The 22,474-nt window shown below is 36.5% G+C and overlaps 1 protein-coding gene across 4 annotated transcripts in view; it reads left to right on the forward strand.

Moving 5' to 3' along the window:
• The window catches only part of Mrpl1 (mitochondrial ribosomal protein L1), an 83,249-nt gene extending 64,812 nt beyond the window's left edge, over positions 1-18,437 (forward strand). For all 4 annotated transcript variants that reach the window (XM_004848015.4, XM_004848016.4, XM_021260991.2 and 1 more), the window contains 2 exons: positions 16,691-16,772; positions 18,251-18,437. In XM_004848015.4, the coding sequence (XP_004848072.1) occupies positions 16,691-16,772; positions 18,251-18,363 (195 nt within the window). In that variant the 3' untranslated portion in view covers positions 18,364-18,437. The remainder of the gene's footprint in view (positions 1-16,690; positions 16,773-18,250) is intronic.
• The last annotated feature ends 4,037 nt before the right edge of the window (positions 18,438-22,474 follow it).

Below are 22,474 nucleotides of genomic sequence, written 5' to 3' on the forward strand. Positions count from 1 at the left end.
AAGGCAAATTAAGATCACAGTGAAATACACTTCAGACCCAGTAGGATGGTTGTTATAAAAATTAACAATAAGTACACACACACACACACACGTTTCTACAATGTGTTGGTGAGGATATATAGAAATTGGAATGCTTATGCATTATCATTTTACAATTCTGTTTTTAGATATATACTCAAAAGAATTGAAAGCAAAGATTGAAACAGATATATGTATACCCATGTTCATAGCAGCATTATTTACAAAGGCCAAAATGTAGCAATCCGTGTGTCCATCAGCAGATAATAGAAACACAAAATGTGGTATATACATAGAATGGAATAATATTAGCCTTTGAAAGGAAGGAAATTCTGACACATGCTGCAACATATCTGAACTTTGAAGACATTATAGTAAGTGAACTAAGCCAATACTAAAGGGTAAATATTGTATGATTCTACTTGTGTGAAGTTCCTCGAGGAATGAAATTAATAGAAACAAAAGTAGAATCCCAGGGACGTGATAGGAAGAGGATGGGGAGATGTTGTTTAATGGGTTACATATTGTTATTCTATTTGTATGACTTTTTTTTTTTGGTAGCGCTAAGGATTGAACCCAGGGAAGCTGTATCACTGAGCTATATCTCAAGGTCCTTTTTATTTTTTATCTTGAGACGGGGTCTTGCTAAGTTTTCTAGACTGCCCTTGAGCTCACAATCCCTTTTGTCTCCATCTCCTGAGTAGCTCGGATTACAGTGTATGACATTTTTGAAAACACAAAACTGTAGTGACAGCTAAGTGGTTGCCAGGGGCTGGGTGGATGGTGTGTTTGCCAAGGAGAGATCAGATGAGAGTTTTTCTGGGTTCTATAATCCTGTATTAGAATGGTTTTTACTCATATGTATGTATGAGTTAAAATTCATGAAACTCTATACCCGCCCAGGTCAATTGTACTACCTTTCAATTTAAAAAAAATTTAATTTAAAAAGTGTCTAAACATGTGACAACATAATTAGCTTGTTACCCGCCATGGTGGTGATTGGGTAGCGGCTTGAGTCTATCCCTCAGTACCAGCAGTGAGAATGTATCTTATTTTTATTTTGCTTTGTTTTGTTTTTTAATGAAGAAATAAAATATGACTTCTAATTTTCAGCATCTTAAAAGGGCTAGTTTTGTAATTTTACTTTTGTGTGTGTGTGTATGTGTGGTGCTGGGGATTGAATTCAGGACCTCATGCATGCTGTATAAGCAAGTGTTCTACCATTGAGTGATATCCCCAGCCCTGGATTTGTAATTTTAAAGGCCAAACTGAAATTAATTTTTAAGTTAAGGTAATAAATGTACATAATGAAATATTTGAAAAATACTGACTAGCATAGGAAAGAATAGGTATATTGAATAGCATAGGAAAATTATTCAGAATTCCTGTGATCATTGATGACATTTTAGCATCTTTCATTTCTGCTCTTTATGCATGAAGTTTTTAAAAAATATGATTGTTATATATTGAGTTTTGTATTTTTTTGTTAAACACTGTATCTTAAGCACTTTCCTGTGTCATTAAAATTCCAATAAAGTATCCTTTAATAGCTGTTTTATAACATTTTGTATGGCTGTATCATAATTTATTCAACTGTATTCCTTTTCTTGGGCATTTAGATTGTTTTAAATATTCCATTACTGTAAACATCATTCCTATGAACATAAATCCACATCTGTCATGCACACAATGCATTCTTTGTGTAAATATCTAACTATTTATTGAAAAGTCTGAATTTGATGAGGTAAAATCATGAATAGTTTTCCATTCTCTGCTTCCAGCTGTGCACTGTATAATTTTCCCTCTCTGTTAAGCTCAGGCATGTTAGTTAGATCTCATAGTTCCAGTGATGCTTAGTAATTGAAAGTACAGCCTACCCAGTTCAAAACTCTAGTCGCATATGATCCAAAGACCTTCCTCGCCCAGTTTGGAGCCAAGCTTTTATGGTTCTTATGACTTGAGGTGCAGAGGGCTTATTAGGTTTTCAGCCCTATCCCACTGCAGATTGTGGAGTGTTCAGTTTTAACATTCCTTGCCTCCAGTGCCTTTTCCAGGCCTAGCATCTCTAGAATAGAGGCTGCGGAAGGAGAATGATGGGGGAAAGGCAAATGTTTCAGCTAACCTCTCCATATTTGTGGTCACCATTTTGGCTGTTGTTGACATCCCTTCTATAGCATATGCTCCACCTGCCAATCTGTCCTTGCAGGTACCTCCCTGAACCCCTCAGAACCTTGTCTCTTCTCTTGACTTTTGCCTTTACTTGGAATAGGTATTGATTACAGTAAGATCTTTTTGGTGGCTTTTATGTTGGCCTTATTTAGCATATAAGACACTAACTTTGCCATTTTTGCTTTCAGATTTGGGCCCTCTCTTGAGTCCTAAAGAAACTTGTTTCAAGTCCATATAGAAAACTTACAACAGCTGTTGAAACCATTGCCAAGCATTTTCCCTACTGTTATTTTTAAATGGCAATGTAGTTCTTAGCCCAGCAAACACTTATTTGCCTCATTTGCATAGTAGCTGCATAGTAATAAACTAAAAAACTTTCTTTTCAAGAAAACTTTCCAGAAAAACTTTCTTTTCAAGAAAACAGTACAAAACACAAATCTTTTTTGCTCTAACAAATGGTAATGGTTGCTTTTTTCCATTCATCCCCTTAAACATCCTTAGCCTGTTTTCCATACCACAGATTAACTGTGGACTTTGGGCCAATTCCAGCTCTCCACCTGTTTTTGTAAATAAAGTGTTTTTGGAACACAGCTGCACTCATTTATTTATGTATTGTCTGTGGCTTCTTTTGTGCTACAACAGCAGAGCTGAGTACTTGTAACAGAGCCCATTTGGCCTTCAAGGCCTAAAATATTTTCTGTCTCACCATTTACAAAGAAAGTATGCCAACTCCTATTTCACACCCTTCCTCTAGAATTCTTTTTAAAACAGACGAGATATGGCATTTATCTGTTATGAAACATTAAATAGCTTTGACTGCTGACAGGATATATTCTAATCCTTACATTTAAATCCTTTTGCAGTCTGGTCTCAGATCACGATATCAAGTTCAAATTCAGTATTTCCTGCTGTTTTCAAATGAGACTGGGTGCGTTCAGAGTGGTATGGCCATAGACTTCCTGTTGTTTTCAGTGGTACAGCCTGAAGACCAGGCTTAGAAATTGGCAGCTGCAGGCTGAATTTGGCCTCCCGACTTATTTTGTTGGACCCAAATAGTGGTTTTGTTTTTTTCTAGTCGTTTTTTGACAAATCAATTGTGATGAAACTACCCCCCACCCTCATGGCTAAGTCTGTTTGCTCTGAGCACCTGCGGTCTCTCCCACACAGACACGCTGCCCTCCACCTCTGCTCAGCCTGTATCATGCAGATAGTGTCTGTATGTGCTCTTAAACCCCATTCTCTTCAGTTATGCAAGCTGTATAGATACAGAGCTACTTCATACTCACCCCATCCTCCTGTTTCTCAGGTGATCTCATGCTGATCCCTCTGCCTAGAAAATGTTCTGTGTCCTTTAAACTCATCTTTTAAGATTCAGTTTAATTATCACTTTCTTTATGAAACTCTCCCTCTCAAAGTCCATTACTTCTTCCTCTGTACCCTTGTAGCAGTTGCTCATCTACCTAGAGTGACATCTGTCATGTATTTTAAACTAGGCTGTAAGTTCCTTGAGGTCAAGGTTGGCATCTTACTCATCTTTCTGATTTTAATTCCTACCATGTTTCTTGACAAAAAGTGGAGACTAAATGAATTTGCTAAATTATACTGGTATTAACTCTGAAAATTAGTAAAAGATTGATTAGACAGGAAGAAAAATTCACCTTGAGTGTTCTTTTCCTTTCATTGTCTCACAGTTTATTTTTTCCTATCTAGTCTACAAAAATTTTACTGTGTTTTTCAGACAACTGCATTCATTTTTCATGAAGATCAGCAACAAAAAAATGCAGATTATCTTCTCTTCTTTGGGTTAAATTATTGGGAGTCAAGTGGTTAAAAGTATTGGCCCACATTCAGGAACTACTATACTATACTGTATATAATCTTAGAGTATTGCATTTGGGAGGGGTTTTGGAGGCCAAGTGGATGAACAACTGCTTATTCATAGCAGGAGTTTCCAATGAAAGATGATTGGTCATCTAAAGACTATCAGAACATTACAGTGATGGAAGCTGCCACTTTAAAAGAAGCATGTATTGGTTAAAAGTCATTAATATGCTCTTTTAAATTTTTGTTATTTTTAGTTCTGTCCTCTGTAAAATGTAAAAATCTTTTTTTAAACGCTGTAATCCATAGTCCTCCAAAGTTGTTGAACAAATTTACACCTTACCTTGTAATGGTGGTTCTCAAAGTGTGGTCCAGGAATCCTTTTTAACCAAGACACGTTCCCCCTGAGATGTTCTTTTCTCTTCACCTTTGTATTAAGTCAGAGAATCTGTGTAGATTCTGAAAGCATAGGCTAAATTTTTTATCTGCTGTGTGCATTTTTCTAGAGCACATTTTAATGGCCTAATAAAGATTTTAAGAATTAATGACTTGGATATGTTCATCACTACATTTTGCTCTGAGATGAAACATAATATGCATCGCAAAAGGGGCAGAAATGGTTAATTAAGATGGCTGATTTTTAGCTTTCTCATAATGCTAAAGATGTTATTAAAGACAAAAGTTAAGAATTGCATGGAAAAGTGTTAATCTGTGAGTGAAAGCAAAAAAGAGGCACAATGCACCTGTATCTACTGAGTTACTATCCTGACATCTTTGGTAAAATCTTCCATTTGGGATATTAAGCAGAATATAGGATTCAGTATAAAGCAATCTTTTCTTGAAAGCACCTGTGGTACTGGATGAGGAAAGTAAATATTTTACACTGCAGTAGACAATCACTTTAGCCAAACATAAATAGTATTGTTGACTATTATACTGTATATTCCAATGCAATATTTAGCAGAGTTCACTTAAGAAGTTCAGGTCAAGGAGCCTGCCCAGAGAGGAGCTGCACTGGCATATGGGCTCCAGGTGGAGGCCTGCCATTCCATCCCTAAGTGTAGGCAGATCCTGGGGAGCAGCTGTGTGGCCCTGACCAGCTCTGCTGCTGGCAGATCCCAGCTGGGGCTCTGCTCCGACCCCAGAGGCTTGGGCACATTTGCCCGAGCCAGAGGCCTGTCCAGAAAGGAGCTACATCAGCCACAGCCAGGGACCTGCCTGGAGAATAGCTCTACAGCTTTACAGAGCTGTACAGGCACACAAGCAATACCCAGTGGCTCGCCCCGCTACCATTGATAAGTGCGAGGAGACCCTAGCCAAAGCCTGGGAAACAACAGAAAATTGGTGCACAACCCACAACCAAAGGCCCTCCCAGACAATAGCTGCATAAGGTCCCCAGTGAGAGGCATGCCTAGATACCATCCTAAGTATGCTCAGGACCCAGTCAGAAGCCCGCCCAGACAGCAGGTCAGCTCAGGGATCTAGAAGGCCACCACTCTGAACCCAGGGATTGGTGTACTGGTGAGCAGCAGAGTAAAGGCTGCTCAGTGGCTTGGTGAGAATTCAAGACCTCTGGGTGAGCAAAAAGTCGCCTCCATGGGTGAGCCGCGAGGGTGCCAGCAGCACCCCCCCCATGCCCCGTGGAAATGAGAAGACATGTAAACAAGGCTCAAAAACAGACTTCCAGATCACCTACAGCAACCCTAAAGGGAAATGAGATGGAACAATCTGATACTCAACCACCTTGACTCCCTGAACTGGCAACAAAAGAGGATCTGGAAAAAATGAAATCAGAAATAATTTCTCAGATAACAGCAAAGACTGTGCCCATAGTGCAAGACATGATTAATAAATCTAGAGAGGACTCTGATAAAAAAATAGAGGATCTGAGGAACATGATGGAATCTCAACACAGGAAACAAATGGAATCCATAAAACAGAAGCAAACAGATTTCCAGGAGATTAAAAACTCCATTGAAAGTACTCAGCAGAATGAACCAGTGTGAGGACAGAATTTGAAATATAGAAGATAAGATTGCAATTAGTGAGGAGGAGAAGAAAAATTGCTTTAAAATTGTAAGGGACCACGAGAAATCAATCCAGCGACTGCTAGATGATGCAAAGAAGAATAACATAAGACTGATTGGAGTCAATGAAGAAAGAGGAGAGAGTGCAGATGACATAAAAAAACTGCTCACAGAAGTGATGGCAGAAAACTTCCCAAGGAGGAGAAAAGAAGTTGACATACAGATGAGTGAGGCATATAGGACTCCAACTAGCCTTGATCAAAAAACTACACATAGGCATATAATAGTTAGGATTCCAGAAATCCAACAGAACACAATTCTACAAGCAGTGAGAGAAAAGAAACAAATCACATACAAGGGAAAGCCCATCAGAATCACAGCAGACTTCTCAATGCAAACCCTCAAGGCAAGTGATATATTTCAAGCCCTGAAGGAAAACAGCCTCCAACCCAGACTGATGTACTGTGCAAAACTATCTTTCAAAATTGATGGAGAAATAAGATATTTTCATGATAAAGAGAACATTAGGAACTTGATGAATACCAAACCAGCACTCCAAAAACTTTTAGACAATATCCAAGGAAAAGACAATGAGGATCACAACCCCAGGAAGCCCAGCAGAATGAATCCATTGGGCATGACAATTTAAAACCAAAGGGGGAGATTCCAACAAAAAGAAAAAGTCAGGACAAGGCTTTTAAAACTTTTAACTTCATCTCCCTAATGAGTGTATAATTCAATCTTGTTATTGTACTGATTAGTATTTTTCTGATTCTAGTGCTGCACACCTTTCCTTGTGCTATAGTGGCTATCATCTTCTTGTGTCTACTTTTTAATTGGGTTGTCTATTAATGAGCTGTAAGTTCTTTATATATTCTGGTCATTGGTTATATGCATTGTAAATATCGTCTGTTTAAGGACTACTTTTCATTTTAACGATGTCATTTAAAGTTTAAATTTTGATGGAATGTCATTTATCAATATTTTTGTTTTATACATCATGTTTTTTGTATCCTAGGAAGTTCTTTTCTATGCTAAATTCATAAACATTTGCCCTTATAATTTCTTCTTATACTTTTATAGTTTTAGTCTTTCATATTTAGGTTCATAGATCCTTTCAAGTTATTTTTATGTATGGAAATAAAGGGATGAGGTTAATTTTTTATATATGGATACGAGGTGTTCTAGTGCCATTTGCTGAAAACACTATCTCTTCCTTGGCTCTTGAATTGACTCTATATTCTATAAAATGCTGATGTTAATATATTTCTTTCAAAACTCAGTGTACCATATATGTGTGGTTCTATTTCTAGATTCTCTGTTTTATTCCAATGATCTACATGTCTTTCCTTACACCAACACTGCCTTGACTACTGTAGCTTTAGAGGAAGTCTTAAAATTAGGTAGTAAACGTCTTCCAACACTTTTGTTTTCTTTTTCTTTTAACTTTTCTGTGTCCTTTGTACTCCTACATAAGTTTTAAATTTCAATATCCAATTCTTCATTTATAGCAAGTATACATAGACCTGAATTGTTATATATACCTCGTGTTTTCTAATCCTGCTAAATTCAAATACAAGCTCTAGGGGCTCCTAGAGATTTCTTAGTATTTTCTCTGTAGATGATCATTTCATCTACATATAAAGATTTTGCTTCTACCTTGCCAATCCTATCCTATTTGTGTCATTTTTTTGCCAGACTGTTTTGGTTTAGGCCTGTGTTTCAAAGTTTAATGGACAGATGAAGAGTAGGCATATCTGCCCTTGTTCTCCAGCTTAGGGAGAAAGCATTGTATCTTCTCCATTCATATAAAGCATTTTTGCTGGAAGTATGGAGTACATGTCTTTGGTCTGTTGAGAAGGTTCTGTTCTACTTCTGGTCTCCTGATAGCTTTTACCATGAACAGCTATAGAATTTAGTCCAATACTTTTTCTGCAACTACTGACAGGATCATATGGCTTTTTCCTTTCCTCTGTTAAAATGATGACTTTTGGGGGTGGATCTTCCAATGCTGAACCAACACTGCCATCCCTATAATAACACCACTTTCTACATCCTGCCAGATCTGACTTCTAGTAGTTTGTTTTGTTAAACAAATTTCTATCTATGTTTATACTTTTTTCTCCTATTATCTTTATCCAGTTTTAGAATTAGCACAATGTTGATTTCCTAAAATGAGGGGAGAAGAGTTCCTTTGTTTTTCTGCTTTAAATGTTTGATATAATTTATCAGTTAAAATGTATACCAGCCTGTTGTTGTCATATAGGTAGGTTTTCAAGGTAGGAATATACCTTCTTTAATAGGTGCTATTCAAATTTCATATTTCCTCCAGAGTTAGTTTCATTAATTTGTCTTCCAAGGTACTTCTTAGAAGTTGTCAAATTTATTTCAAAAAAGATTTTTGTAATATGTTTTCTATATCCTTTTAAATTCTGTAAAATCTGTGGTAATGTCTCCTGGATCTTGATAATGTAATTTTAAAAATGTATAATTGATATTGTGTAATAGGAATAAAAGGTCTAAAGGAGCAGGGGAAGTGGGAGGAGTAGGGGAAAGGAAAGAAGGGAAAAGAAAAAATATGAGAAAAGGAAAAAAATGGAAACAAAGTCTTTGCAAGTAGGGAAGGGTGGAGGTGGTGAAGGGAGAACAGAAGAAGGGGAAAAAAATGAGAACCAAGATACTCATGTATCCCAATATTGTATGTAACTGTATTTTATACCTAAAATGTACCAATAAACTTAACGGGGGGAAAAAAGTTGCCTCCACAAAGCACAGAGGGCTGCATCTGTTGAAATGAGAGGACATGTAAATAAGTGTTCAAACCAGACTTCCAGATCACCAAAGGCAACCCCAAAGGGCATCAAGATGGAACAATCTAATACTCAACCACCTAGTCTCCCTGAACTGGCAACAAAGTAGGACCTGTAAAAAATGAAATCAGAAATAATTTCTCAGATAATAGCAGAGATTGTGCCCATAGTACAAGACATGATTAATAAATCTAAAGCAGACATAGATAAAAAAACAGAGGAGCTGAGAAATGAATCCCAAGATAGGAAACAAATGGAATCCATAAAATAGATGCAAACACATTTCCAGGAGATTAAAAACTCCACTGAAAGTTTACACAGCAGAATGAACCAGTGCGAGCATAGAATTTCAGATATAGAAGATAGGATTGCAGTTAGTGATCAGGAAAAGAAAAATTTCTTAAAAATAGTAAGGGACCACAACACATCAATCTAGCAGCTGCTAGACTACGCAAAGAAAAATAACAGAGTGATTGGAGTCAATGAAGAAACAGGAAAGAGTGCAGATGACATAAAAAAGCTTCACAGAAGTAATGGCAGATAACTTCCCAAATAGGGGAAAAGAACTTGACATAGAGATAAGTGAGGCATATAGGACTCCAACTAGCCTTGATCAAAATTCTTCACATAGGCATATAGTACTTAAGAGTCCAGAAACCCAACAGAAGATCAAAATTCTACAAGCAGTGAGAGAAAAGAAACAAATCACATACAATGGAAAGCCCATCAGAATCACAGCAGACTTCTCAACACAAACCCACAAGGCAAGAAGAGCATGGAGTGACCTATTTCAGCCCTAAAGGAAAAGAGCCTCCAACACAGATTGATGTACCCTGCAAAACTAGCTTTCAAAATTGATGGAGAAATAAGATACTTTCATGACAAGGAGCCCCTTAGGAACTTCATGAATACCAAACTAGCATTCCAAAATATTTTAGACAATATCCCAGGAAAAGACAATGAGGATCACAACCCCAAGAAGCCCTGCAGAATGAGTCTATGAGGCCCGACAAAAAATTAAATGCAAAGGGGGAGAATCCAACAAAAAGAAAAAGTCATGACAAGAATAAGTCAATACATATGAATTATATCCATCAATGTTAATGTTCTCAATTCACCAACCAACAGAAGCAGACTGGAAGAATGGGTCAAGAAGCAAGATCTAACAATATGTTGCATACAAGAAACACACTTCATTCAAAAAGAAACTCATAGACTGAAAGTTAAAGGGTGGAAAATAATACTCCATTCGACTGGAACCCGAAAAAAAGCAGGAGTAGCTATCCTTTTTGCAGATCAAGTGGATTTCAAACCACAAAGAGAGACAAGGACACTACATCCTAGTAAAGAGAACAATCCAAGAGGAAGAGATGACAATCATTAATATGTATGCACCAAACACTAGTGCGCTGAACAATATAAAACAAATACTAATGCACACGAAAAATCACATAAGCACTAATATAATAGTGGGAGTCCTTAATATTCCACTCTCACAAATAGATCAACTAGACAAAAAATAAACAATGAAATACTAGAACTCAATCAAACTCTTGAACAAATGAACTTAACAGATGTTTACAGAATGTTCCACCCCACAAGATCAGAATACTCATTCTTTTCAGCTGCACATGGGTCATTCTCTAAAATACACCACATACTCCCTCATAGAACATGTTTAAGTAAATGCAAAGGAATTGAAGTTATCCCCTGTATATGTCAGACCATAGTGTGATGAAATTGGGATCAATAGCAAAAAAAAACCCGCAAGAATTTCATAAACACATGGAAATTGATCAACACACTTCTGAATAACCAATGGGTCACAGAGGAAATTAAAGAAATCAGACAGTTCCTTCAAATAAATGACAATGACAGTACAACATATCAGAATCTATGGGACAAAATGAAGGCACTCTTAGGAGGGAAATTCATAGCATTGCATACTCACATTAGGAAAACAGTAAGCTCAATTACCCAACCTGATGCTGAACCTCAAGCTTCTAGAAAAAGAAGAGCAGGACAAACCCAACGCCCGTAGAAGGGAGGAAATTATAAAGATCTGGACATAAATCAATACAATGGAGACTAAGAGAATGATACAAAAAATCAGTGAAGCCAAGAGTTGGTTCTTCGAAAGAATAAACAAAATTGACAAACCCTTAGCCAACCTCATCCAAAAAAGGAAAGAAAAGGCCCAAATCCATGCAATTAGGAATGAAAAGGGTGAAATTACAACAGACCCAGCAGAAATCCAGAGGATCATCAGTACCTACTTTGAGAACCTATATGCCAATAAGATGGAAAACACAGAAGAAATGGATAGATTCCTAGATATGTGTGAATTACCAAAGTTGAACAAAGATGACCTAAAAATTCTACATGACCTAGTCTAAATCGATGAAATTGAAAATGTAATTAAAAACTTACCAACTAAAAAAAGCCCAGGTCCTGATGGCTTCATTGCTTAATTCTACCATTTAGAGAGGAACTGCTGCCACCACTGCTTAAACTCTTAAATGAAATTGAAAGGGAACCAATACTCCCAAATTCATTCCTGGAAGCAAGCATCACATAGATCCTCAAAGCAAAGAAAGACCCAACCAAAAAAGAGAACTATAGGCCAATCTCTCTAATGAACATAGCTGTAAAAATCCTTAATAAGATACTGGCAAATAGAATGCAGAAGATCATCAAGAAGATCATACACCCTGACCAAGTGGGATTTATCCAAGGGATGCAGGGATGGTTCAACATACACAAATCAATAAACATAATACACTAAATTAATAGAACCAAGGACAAAAACCATATGATCATTTCAATAGATGCAGAAAAAACATTTGACAAAATCCAACATGCATTTATGATAAAAACCCTACAAAAAATTGGAATAGATGGTCTCTACCTCAATCTGATAAAAGCCATCTATGAAAAAGTAACAGCCAATATCATACTAACTGGTCTAAAACTGAAATCCTTCACACTAAAATCAGGAACAAGACAAGGATGTCCACTATCACCACTCTTGTTCAATATAGTTTTGGAAACATTAGCCAAAGCAATTACACAAAAGAAACAAATAAAAGGAATAAAGATAGGAAATGAAGAAGTCAAATTGTCATTATTTGCAGATGACATGATACTCGATATAGAAGACCCTAAGAAATTCACCAAAAGTCTTCTAGACTTAATAACCAAATTCAGTAAAGTAGTTGGATACAAGATCTACACACAAAAATCAATAGCTTTTCTGTACACAGACTGAGAGAGAAATTGTGCAATCAATTCCTTTCACAATAGCATCCAAAAAAATTGAAATACCTAGGAATCAACCTAACAAAAGAAATCAAAGACCTCTTCTCTGAAAACTATAGCACTTTGAAAAAAGATATTGAAAGAGATATCAGAAAATGGAAGGACATCCCTTGCTCCAGGGTAGGAAGAATCAACATAGTGCAAATGGCCGTACTCCCAAAATTGCTATATAGATTCAATGCAATCCCAATTGAAATCCCAGGAGCATACTTCACAGACCTGAAGAAAACAATCCAAAAATTCATTTGGAACAAGAAGAGACCTAGAATAGCAAGAGCAATACTAAGCAATAAAGACAAGGTAGGGGATATCACAATCTCCAACTTGAAAACCTCTGTGATAAAAACAGCATGGTACTGGCAAATAAACAGACCTGAAGACCAGTGGAACAGATTAGAAGATGCAGAGACAACTCCAGACACACTCAGCCATCCCATCTTTGACAAAGGAGCCAAACACCTTCACTGGAGGAAAGATAGCCTCTTTAATAAATGGTGCTAGAAAAATTGAGTTTCAGCTTGCCACAGATTAAAACTAGACCTATATCTCTCATCATGCGCTAAACTAAAATCAAAATGTATTAAAGATCTAAATATTAAAACAAACAGTAAACTGGCTGGAAGAGAGGTTAGGAAGAACTCTTGAAGACATTGGTGTAGGAAAAGATTTTATGGACAAAACCTCAGTTGCCCATGAACTAGCACAAACAATGAACAAGTGGAATCTCTTCTTACTAAAAAGCTTCTGCACAGCAAGAGAAACCACCAGCAGTGTGAAGAGACAACCCATAATGTGGGAAAAAATTTTCACTAGCTGTCCCTCAGACAAAGGTCTGCTCTGCTATCTAGAAGCTATAAAGAACTTTAAAAAATCAGACCTCCCAAATTTAAAGACCCAATCGAAAAATGGGCATCTGAAATGAACAGACATTTCTCAGACAAAGAAGTAGAAATAGCAAATAAACATAGGAAAAATGTTCAACATCACTGGTCATTAGAGAGATGCAAATGAAAACAACACAGATTCCATGTCACCCCAGAAAGAATAGGTGCTGTCGTGAAATCAACCAGTAAATGCTGGTGGAGCTGTGGGGAAAGAGGAACCCTACACTACTGCTGGTGGGAGTGTAGACTGGTGCAACCACTGGAAATCAGTATGGAAATACCTCAAAGAACTAGGACTGGAAGTCCCATTTGACCCAGCTATTCCACTGCTGGTTAACTTTCCCAAAGAAAAGAATCATACCACAGTGGTATATGTGTACCCATGTTCATAGCAGCACAATTCGTGATAGCTAAAACTTGGAAACAACCCAATCGCCCAACTGGAGACGGGATAAAGAAAATGTGGTGGGTTTTTCTGTTTTGTTTTTTTTTTATAAAATGGCGTATTACTCAGCTATAAAGAATGAGAAACTAGAGACATTTATAGCTAAATGGATGCACATTGAGGCAATACTCTTAAGTGAAATAAAGAGGACACACATTTGTAAATACCAAATCGTTTCTCTGGTTTGAGAAACAAAGTGTAAATAAGGACTAAAATGTATAATAATGCGAAATAGGAAAAGAAGGTGCAAAAGGGAAGGGGAAATGGGAGGGGTAGGGGAAAGGATAGAAGGGAATGGAATTAATATGAGAAAAGGAAAAAATGGAAACAAAGTCTTTGTAAATAGGGGTAGAGGGATTCAAAGGAGGGCAGGGGAATGGGGAAAAAATAACCAAGAAGGATTATGTAAAGGTGCAGATTTCCAATGATGAATGACATTATATTGTATACCTCAAATGTACCAATGTAATTAATAAAAGAAAAGTGTTCAGGTTAATCCAGTGCTTGCTTTACTTTTCCTTCTGTGCCAGATCATATACCCTGCTGTTGAGAATCTAACAGATAATATCCTCTCCTCAAAAAAAAAAAGTCATTCCAGCTTTCTTAAGATCACACGTTATTCCATAGGAAAGCACAATTGGAAGTGCAGAGTAACTGAGACATAGAGAATCTTACAAGTGTTGCTTTCCTGAAGTGTGCTCAGCCCAAATAAAACCAATGCATACATATGTGTTATTTTTATACATAATGACCAGTACTGATTGTCATCAGTAGCCGATTAAATAAAGTAATTTTATAAATATGTAACTTTCCCATAATTTTGCACAATATTTAAAAGAATAAGTAAAGTACTGTGGTTATAAATACATTTTAAAATTCAGTAGAGGGCACAAAGATTAGAGGTGCTAAATTTATTTTTATTTTTATTTTTTTTGGTACCAGGGATCGAACTCGGATCCTTGCGTTTGCAAGGCGGGCGGCAGAACTACTGAGCTAAATCCCCAGCCCCTTAGAGGTGCTAAATTTTTGACAAAAGCATAAACTTTTAAAAACATTTTTGTAGTTTTTACAAATTAAATTAAGGGAGTGAGTATAGCTCAGAGGCAGAGCTTATGGGAGCCCTGAAATTTTCAGAGGATGTAATTATTTCACATTTCTGAAGCATGTTATTTTTGGCTTACTGTAGGAATGGCAGTATAAGGCCACAGAAAGTATAGCTTTTAAAATGTCAAATTTAATATATGTAGTATAACATAACTTTAAAAAAAAAGATAAGTTGGACATTTAAAAAAATTTCTATTACTTTGCAAATTTAACATTGCTCCAACACCCTTGCCCAGACTGGGCATTGAACCCAGGACATGGCAGTAACTAGGCAAGGACTATACCCCTGAGGTCTATCCCCAGCCCTGCTGGAGTTCTTTAGCAAAGGCCAAAGAAATTTATTGAAACTGTGATGGTCACTTCAGTTGGTAATAGAAAGGATAGTTTGAGGTAAAGAGAATTAAGAGAACACTAAAAGGGGACTACCATGCCCTTAGCTTTTTCTTTTCCCGTTTTAACATAAAATATGTAGGATGCCTTCTCTGCCAAGTGAACTACTTGCTTCATTGAAACTTAAAATCTACAAGGTCTGTGGACTTAATAAAATGAAGTAAGCATTGCTTTGATTTTTTTGTTTTCCTCTCAGAACTTCTTGTGGATTGGCATAAAGTGAGAATTTTTTCCATTAATGTCCTGACTTTGTCATTTAGAGAGTCTCAAATAAATTTGATTTATTGTTGTTTGATTATGATGAGAGAATAATCGTTTTAAGTAGGAATTCTCTTTATGTTTATTTAGCACATTTCTCACAGTGGTTTCAAAATCATTGGGAAATAGGAATCTTGTTTGGACTTGAACTTTTTCTGTATTTTATTTTGCCAGCTATTAGAAGCTTTATATCCATTATTAGGAATTGATTTATTTGGCATAATGCAAAATTCTCTAGAGTTGAATATAATTGAGTTTACCTGGTGTATTTAAGAATAAAAACTCATTGCTGGGCGTGGTGGTGCACACCTCAAATCCCAGCACTCAGGAGGCTGAGGCAGGAGAATCACTGTGAGTTTGAGGCCAGCCTGGGCTACATGGTGAGCTCAGGGAAAGCCTGAACTGCAAAGTGAGACCTTGTCTCCAAAAAAAAAAAAAGATTGATTTTGATTAATACACAAAGAAATTTTTCCAAGGGCACTATAAGTTAGGTTTAGGGATTGTTATGAATAGGACTCATTTACTATATGCACTATTTTTTGCTAAATCGGAAGATAATTGGAGTTGCTTAGTGTTGAAAAATTAGAATGTTAACATAGCATCCTGAAAATGTCTCTGTGAGATATGTATCATCTATATACATGTGGTCAAGTACTTTTATTTTGACTCATGAAAGCATTATTTCCTAAATGTTTGTAAGTAAATCAGCAAATAACTTTAAGATAAAATATTGCTAATTCCTTGGGGGTGGGGACAGGAAACGGTGTATGTATTATGACATAATCCATATTTGGAGAAATTACTTGGAAATCAAGGACCCTCAAATGGAAAAACTTCAAGACACTTGGCTATAATATGTTCTATATGGCAATTAAATCTTGATGTATAAAGAGATGTAAACATAGCACTCTGTGTATGTGTGTGTGTGTTACCGGGGATTGAACCCAGAGTCTCACATGTGCTAGCCACGTGCTTTACCTCTGAGCTACATTCCTAGTCCTTTTTAAAAATTTTATTTTGAGGCAGGGTCTTGGCAAGTTGCCTAGGCTGGCCTTCTACTTTTCATTCTCCTACCCCGGCCTCCCAAATAGCAGGAACTACGGGTGTATGCCACCATGCCAAGTATAAAATACAGCATTCTAAAGGAAGAGTTATAGAGGTTTTTCTTTGTTTTGTTTTGTTTTTCCCCGTTCATAGTAGGATCTCATAATAGGTAATTACATTAGGTGAATGCTTATTTAATCTTTTTCTTATTCTTGCAGCACTAAGGATCGAATACAGGGCTCTGGGCATGCTAGGCAAGTGCCCTACCACTGCCCATCCCCAGCCCAAATGACTATTTGAAAAACACCATCTAGGTTCTGGAATGAATACTGATACATTACTCAAATTGTGTCATCTTTTTCCTTTTCCATTGTTAATGTTATACATATCCTTTTCTTTCAGTTGGATATGTCAAGTGACCAGATAGCTGCTAATCTCCAGACAGTTATTAATGAAGTCTGCAGGCACAGACCATTGAATCTGGGTAAGTGTTCTGCTGAAGGTAGACTTCCCTATACCCCAGTGATATTTTTATTTTTTTAATTTAATTTAATTAATTTATTTATTTATTTTGGTACCAGGGATCAAACTCGGGTCCTTGCACTTGTGTAGCAGGCAGTGAAACCACTGAGCTAAATCCCTGGCCCTGTGATACTTTTAAAAAGATAAAATATTAAGGAAACAAGTTAACATACAAATATAAAGCAACACTATTTCTAACAATTAAATAGAGAAATGAAATTTAATTCTCCAAAGGATTCCTCATTACCTTACTAATGAGTTACAGTGTTTAGAGAGGGACTTTGTCATTAATAAAAGGAATATATCCTGAAACCATCATAAATGCCTACATTATTTCTACCATTAAATGTAACAGTGTTGGGTGAGGGAGCTGATTGCTTTAATCTAAGAGATTAAATAGGAACTTACTATGGTATAAAATCATTTATGAAATACTATTTTGAAGCCACAACATTCACTTTGCCCCTCACACTATCAGTTGACTTTATTTATTTTAGAAAAGAAAGATGGTTATTTTCTATCATGTCATGAGAGTCACTTTTTTTAAATGGGGTGATTCACAGAGACTCACTGAAGTTCATCAAGATGTGGAAACTGTAGTAGGGTAGGAAACAGGCTTATCCAGCACCTGTGTGTTATGTGCCATTCACATTCCTTCCTCAAACTGCACTTGTGGAGAGTTGAAGCCAGTCAAGGGTTCACTATACTTAGCTGACTGTTCACCTACAGGGTTAACCTTGATAGAATTTGTCAGGTTTAGTTTTATAACTATGGTAATAAAAATCAATATTGAGCTATATTTTACATCCTAAGGGAGTTAAGCATGCTGGTCATTAAATACCTCATTTGTTAATTCTTTTGCCCTAAATATGGCTCTAATTCTAGGTCATTATATGTGTATGAATTCTTACATTTCATGGAGAGCTTTGATTTCAGTGTAGGATCCTCTGAGACAATAGCAAGAGTGGATTGGTGGGCAGTGAATCTCCTGAGCAGTGTTGTTACTCTCTTTAAATGAAGCTCCTTAGCGTTGTTCCTTTGAAAAGCTTTTTTAAATTTTCAGAGAATTTTACCAACTGTTTGGTAACACAAAGTTAGCATCTGTGCTGTTTAAAATAAATATTTAGAGTATTTCCATCAAGTGTAAATATCACCACCTGCTCACTTCACTGTTGACTTTGCAATAAAATAAATTCCAGGTGATCATCTTCTAGAAGAAAGAAATGAATTATTAGTGTATAGTTGCAGGAATAAATCTCTAGTATAGCTACTACTTGTACTCTAGAAATGAAACTATATTTCCTTATGATTTAAAATATTTGGCAATATAATACTTTTTGAATGAAAATATGGATCCCATCAAGTTTCTTATTGTGTTTGTATTTGCTTCTCAGCAATCTGTGAAATAATATAAAAGCTGATTTCTGTCCTTGTTTTCAGGTCCCTTTGTGGTACGTGCTTTCCTTCGTAGTTCAACAAGTGAAGGTTTACTATTAAAGATTGATCCATTATTGCCTAAAGTAGAAACTGAAGAAAATAAAGAAGCTACCTAAAAGTGATGAATTGTGAAATTAATTTGAATGGATTAAGAAGCAGCAGAGAAAATTATAAAACGGCATAATTTCTATTCTTGGTGTCTTGTGATTTCTTGACTGTTATACTTGAAAGTGAATTTTATTTTATTTTTTGTGGGTTTTTTTGTTTTTTGGGTTGTTTTGGTACTGGGGATTGAACTTGGGTCCTTGCACTTGTGCAGCAGGTGGCGAAACCACTGAGCTAAATCCCTGGCCCTTCTTTTGTCTTTTGAGACAGGGTCTCACTATGTAGTTCAGGCTGGCCCTGAACTCACAATGTAGCCCAGGCTGGCCTCAAGCTAATGGTGATCCTCCTGCCTCAGCCCCTCAAGTGCTGGAGTACAGGTGTGCACCACCATGCCCAGCTTGAAGGTGAATTTTAATACTAAAAAATTTTACAGCTGTTTCAAAAATAAAAACTTTCTCTGTGTCTGAACCTACCTTTTAGATTCTGTCACATTGTCTTCCTTAGTATCCAGAGTCTACATATTGATAGATAATAACAGCAGTTTCTAGTTTAATAACTCCTTTGGGAGCTATAACCATCTGAGGAAATAGTAACATCAGCAGTTCCCATAAGGCAGAGAATGACAAAGTTACATCATAATCATAATGATTTCCTAAAGAAAACATATAGAAAGTGTTCATTCTAAGGATTTTTTTCCCCCAGTACTGGAGCCCAGGACTTCGTGTATGCTGGCCAAGCCCTTTACCACTGAGCTACATCACCAGCCCTTATTCTAAGGGATTCTGAATGCCATTAATATAGAAAATGACTGAGCCGTTAAAACATGTGGGTGAGTGATCTTTTAGGAGTCAATTTGCAATAATTAATTTGTATATTTTGTAATATATTATTATCATGCTCACATTATACATACAAAGCCTTGTGGATAGCATTTTCATACAGTTGACTGCATTTGATCCTAAATTGCTCTCCTTAATAGCATAATAGGCTTTTAATGTTTGTTGAATGGCTATCCCAGTGAGGTAGAACAGCTTTTCTCACAGATGAAGAATCAGGATAAGAAGTTAGGTGTAGTGTCTTTCATCAGGTGCCAGTTTGCAGATCAGTGTTGATCTTAAAGTATTTACTGATACAAAATGGAAAATATAAGGATAATTTTTGGAAAGTGATTGCCAAGTGTCCTTTCTTGGGAATGATTTCCTTTACTCTGAGACTCTTATTCTACTTTTTAAGGGAGCATTTTATTTATTTATTTATTTATTTATTTATTTATTTATTTATTTTAAGGGAGTATTTTAAATGATGTTTCTTTTATAGTACAGTAGTGATGGTAAATTTGTAGTGACACCCAATTTAGGAGGAAAAGTTTGACAGCTCTATGTACGTCTCCCAAATTTTGTTGTTTTTTTTTTTCGGTACTGGGGATCAAACTCGGAACCTTGCTCTTGCGAGGCAAGCGTCGGAACCACTGAGCTAAATCCCCAGACCCTCCCAAATTGTTTTTGAAATTTTAATAGCCTGGGAGGGCCAAATAACTGAACAAACACTGTATCCTACTAAGCTTTTTCTTTCTTCCATTGGAAAATTAAAATTTAGAAGTTGTTTACCAAGCCCTAACAGTACAACACAGTAAGAACACTTTTCTACTAAGCACCTCCTGCTATCTTATGCTATTTTTTTTTTTTCTTTTGGTACTGGGGATTGAACTTGGGACCTTGCGCTTGCAAGGCAGGCACCAGAACCACTGAGCTAAATCCCCAGCCCTATCTTATGCTTTATACCCTCCATTTTGTCCTCACAGTGATTGGCTGAGGAAAGTGGCTTCTCACTTTGCAGATAAGGAGTGAATCTGAGTTCACTGGTCAGTTGCAGTTTGCTCTCTCGCAGAGAACATTTCAGGGTCTTAATAACAGACCTGTGGATTTATTTATTCCCTTTTCCTTTATTAGAATTTTTCTGTTGTCTAACGAGAACCTTGTTTGAGGGTTTATAATGGTATGCTTCTAGAAAAATAGAACTGCAGTATATTACTCTTAATGGAATTCTTTCTCTTTATTCTTAAAGAACAGTAAATTAAATCATTTTTTAAAAAATAGACTTAAAAGTTTTTATTGAAAATACTAGTGATTTTCAAACTTTAATTTGCATTCAGCTCATTCAAATTTGTGCAAAACAAAAGTGCTGGACTTTGCCCAGCAATGTGGCTGAATCTAGAAAATTTTCTTTTCTAACCAAATGATGATAATGCTGATCCAGGGGACCACACTTCAAGGTCCACTGGTATACACCAATGGTTCTTTTGTCTCTGGCTGTAATTTTAAAAACTCTAATGTTGGGACCAGTTACATTTTAAAATTCTACAAGTGATTCTGAAGCACCAGGGTTGAGAATCACTGTTGTATATACCATTAACCAAATTATAAGAGATATAAAATTTGTAATGTAAGACAGATGAAAAAAATGAATTGAACTCTTAAGGATGAGTTTCTGACTTTCTGGTCTTTATGAGATTTCATGTAAAATAAGGAAATCATGTGATCACCAGTACTCTGTGTGTGTGCGTGTGTGCGTGTGTGTGTGTGTGTGTGTGTGTGTGTTACTGAGGATTGAACCCAGGGCCTTCTTACTGAGCTATGTCCCCAGATCTTCTAAATTATTTATTTATTGGAGACAGGTTCTCACTAAGATGTCCAGGTTGAATTTGAACTTCCAGTCTTCCTGCATCAGCCTCTCAGGGTCCTGGCTGGCTACCAGTGTACTTTATAAACACAAATGAAGCAAATTTGATAGTATTATTTAATACTATCTTGTTAAAAACTAGATGGTTGGGGTGGGATGGGAGGATCTGTTAAATAGTTTTTTAGGATTTTTTTTCCCATTCCCTTAAATTTTTTATAATAAGTAGTCAATTATAGTGTCCAGTAGGTGGCGATAATAGCCTTTCATTCAATTTTTAAATAGTTCTGTACTTAACTGGTAGATTCTTGAGTTTTCACTTGACTATAAATAAAATAGCAAAAGTACTTTATAGGCCACTTACAGTCTTGTTTTGAAGTTTTTTGTTTTTGGGCATGTTACAGAGGTTACTTTAGATGTGTAATAATGCATATTTAGAAGTTTTAAAATTACATTTCCTTTTTATCACAGAATTTTTCAAATATGCAAAAGATAAAATAATAAAGTAATGAATGCTCACTCACATATCACCCACCCAGCATCAGCAATTTTCAACTTTCTGCTGTAGTTCTAGTTTCATGTGTCCCATCTTCCTAGCACTCCTAACTTGTCCTCAACCCCGCTAGAATAATTAAAAGTAAATCTCATTTATCATTTCACTTAATCTATAAGTTTTTTAAATATTCTGGCTAATTACAAGATTTTAGGTCCATTTCTCAAAGTCCGTTGTTTTGTGTTTCTCTGGGGCCACTGCGGGTCACTGGGTTTTATCTTTAGACATGGCCTTTTCCTGCATGCCCTGCTTGGTCTCGGAGTCGGGGGCTCAGGCTGTCCTCCCACCTCTGCCTCGTGAGTGGCTGGGACTGAAGGTATGTGTTATCATGCTCAGCTTGGTCTTTTTTTGGGGGGGGAGGTAAGATTTCTTCACACCATAATGGACAAAACACCTGTTTCCAGTGCTTAGTATCAATGTTGTGCCATAACTAGCCACAAAAGATTTCATGTAAATGTCAGTACTTTGAAAAATAGTTGAGGTCTTTCCACTAGACTTTTTATTTTTGAGTCAAAATATAAAATTAGAAATTTATAAAGGAATCAAAAATATATTTGGATATCTTTTATCTAAAAGTATTCAAAGGAACAAAAATCTTACCATATTGTTTTGCTTTTTAAAATATGGCTGGGATGTAGCTTAGTTGTAGAGCACTTTCCTGGCCTGTATAAGGACCTGGATTCAATCCTAGTACAGAAAAAGAAAGAGGAAAGAAGGAAGGAAAACAAAGAAAAAAAAGCATCCAAATGTATTCTGTTCGCCTTAAAGATAAGAAAAAGGAGTGCCCTTCTGTCAAGAGCAGATAGACGTGCTGACACTGTTCCTTTGAAGATCAAGTCCAAAGATGGAGGCCCAGGGTGGGCCCCTCCAATCAGAGCTGTGTCTTGAGCAGC

This window comes from Heterocephalus glaber, unplaced genomic scaffold, assembly GCF_053883595.1.
Source record: "Heterocephalus glaber isolate CG9 unplaced genomic scaffold, H.glaber_assembly_v1.0 deba00001454, whole genome shotgun sequence".
Taxonomy (NCBI): Eukaryota; Metazoa; Chordata; class Mammalia; order Rodentia; family Bathyergidae; genus Heterocephalus; species Heterocephalus glaber.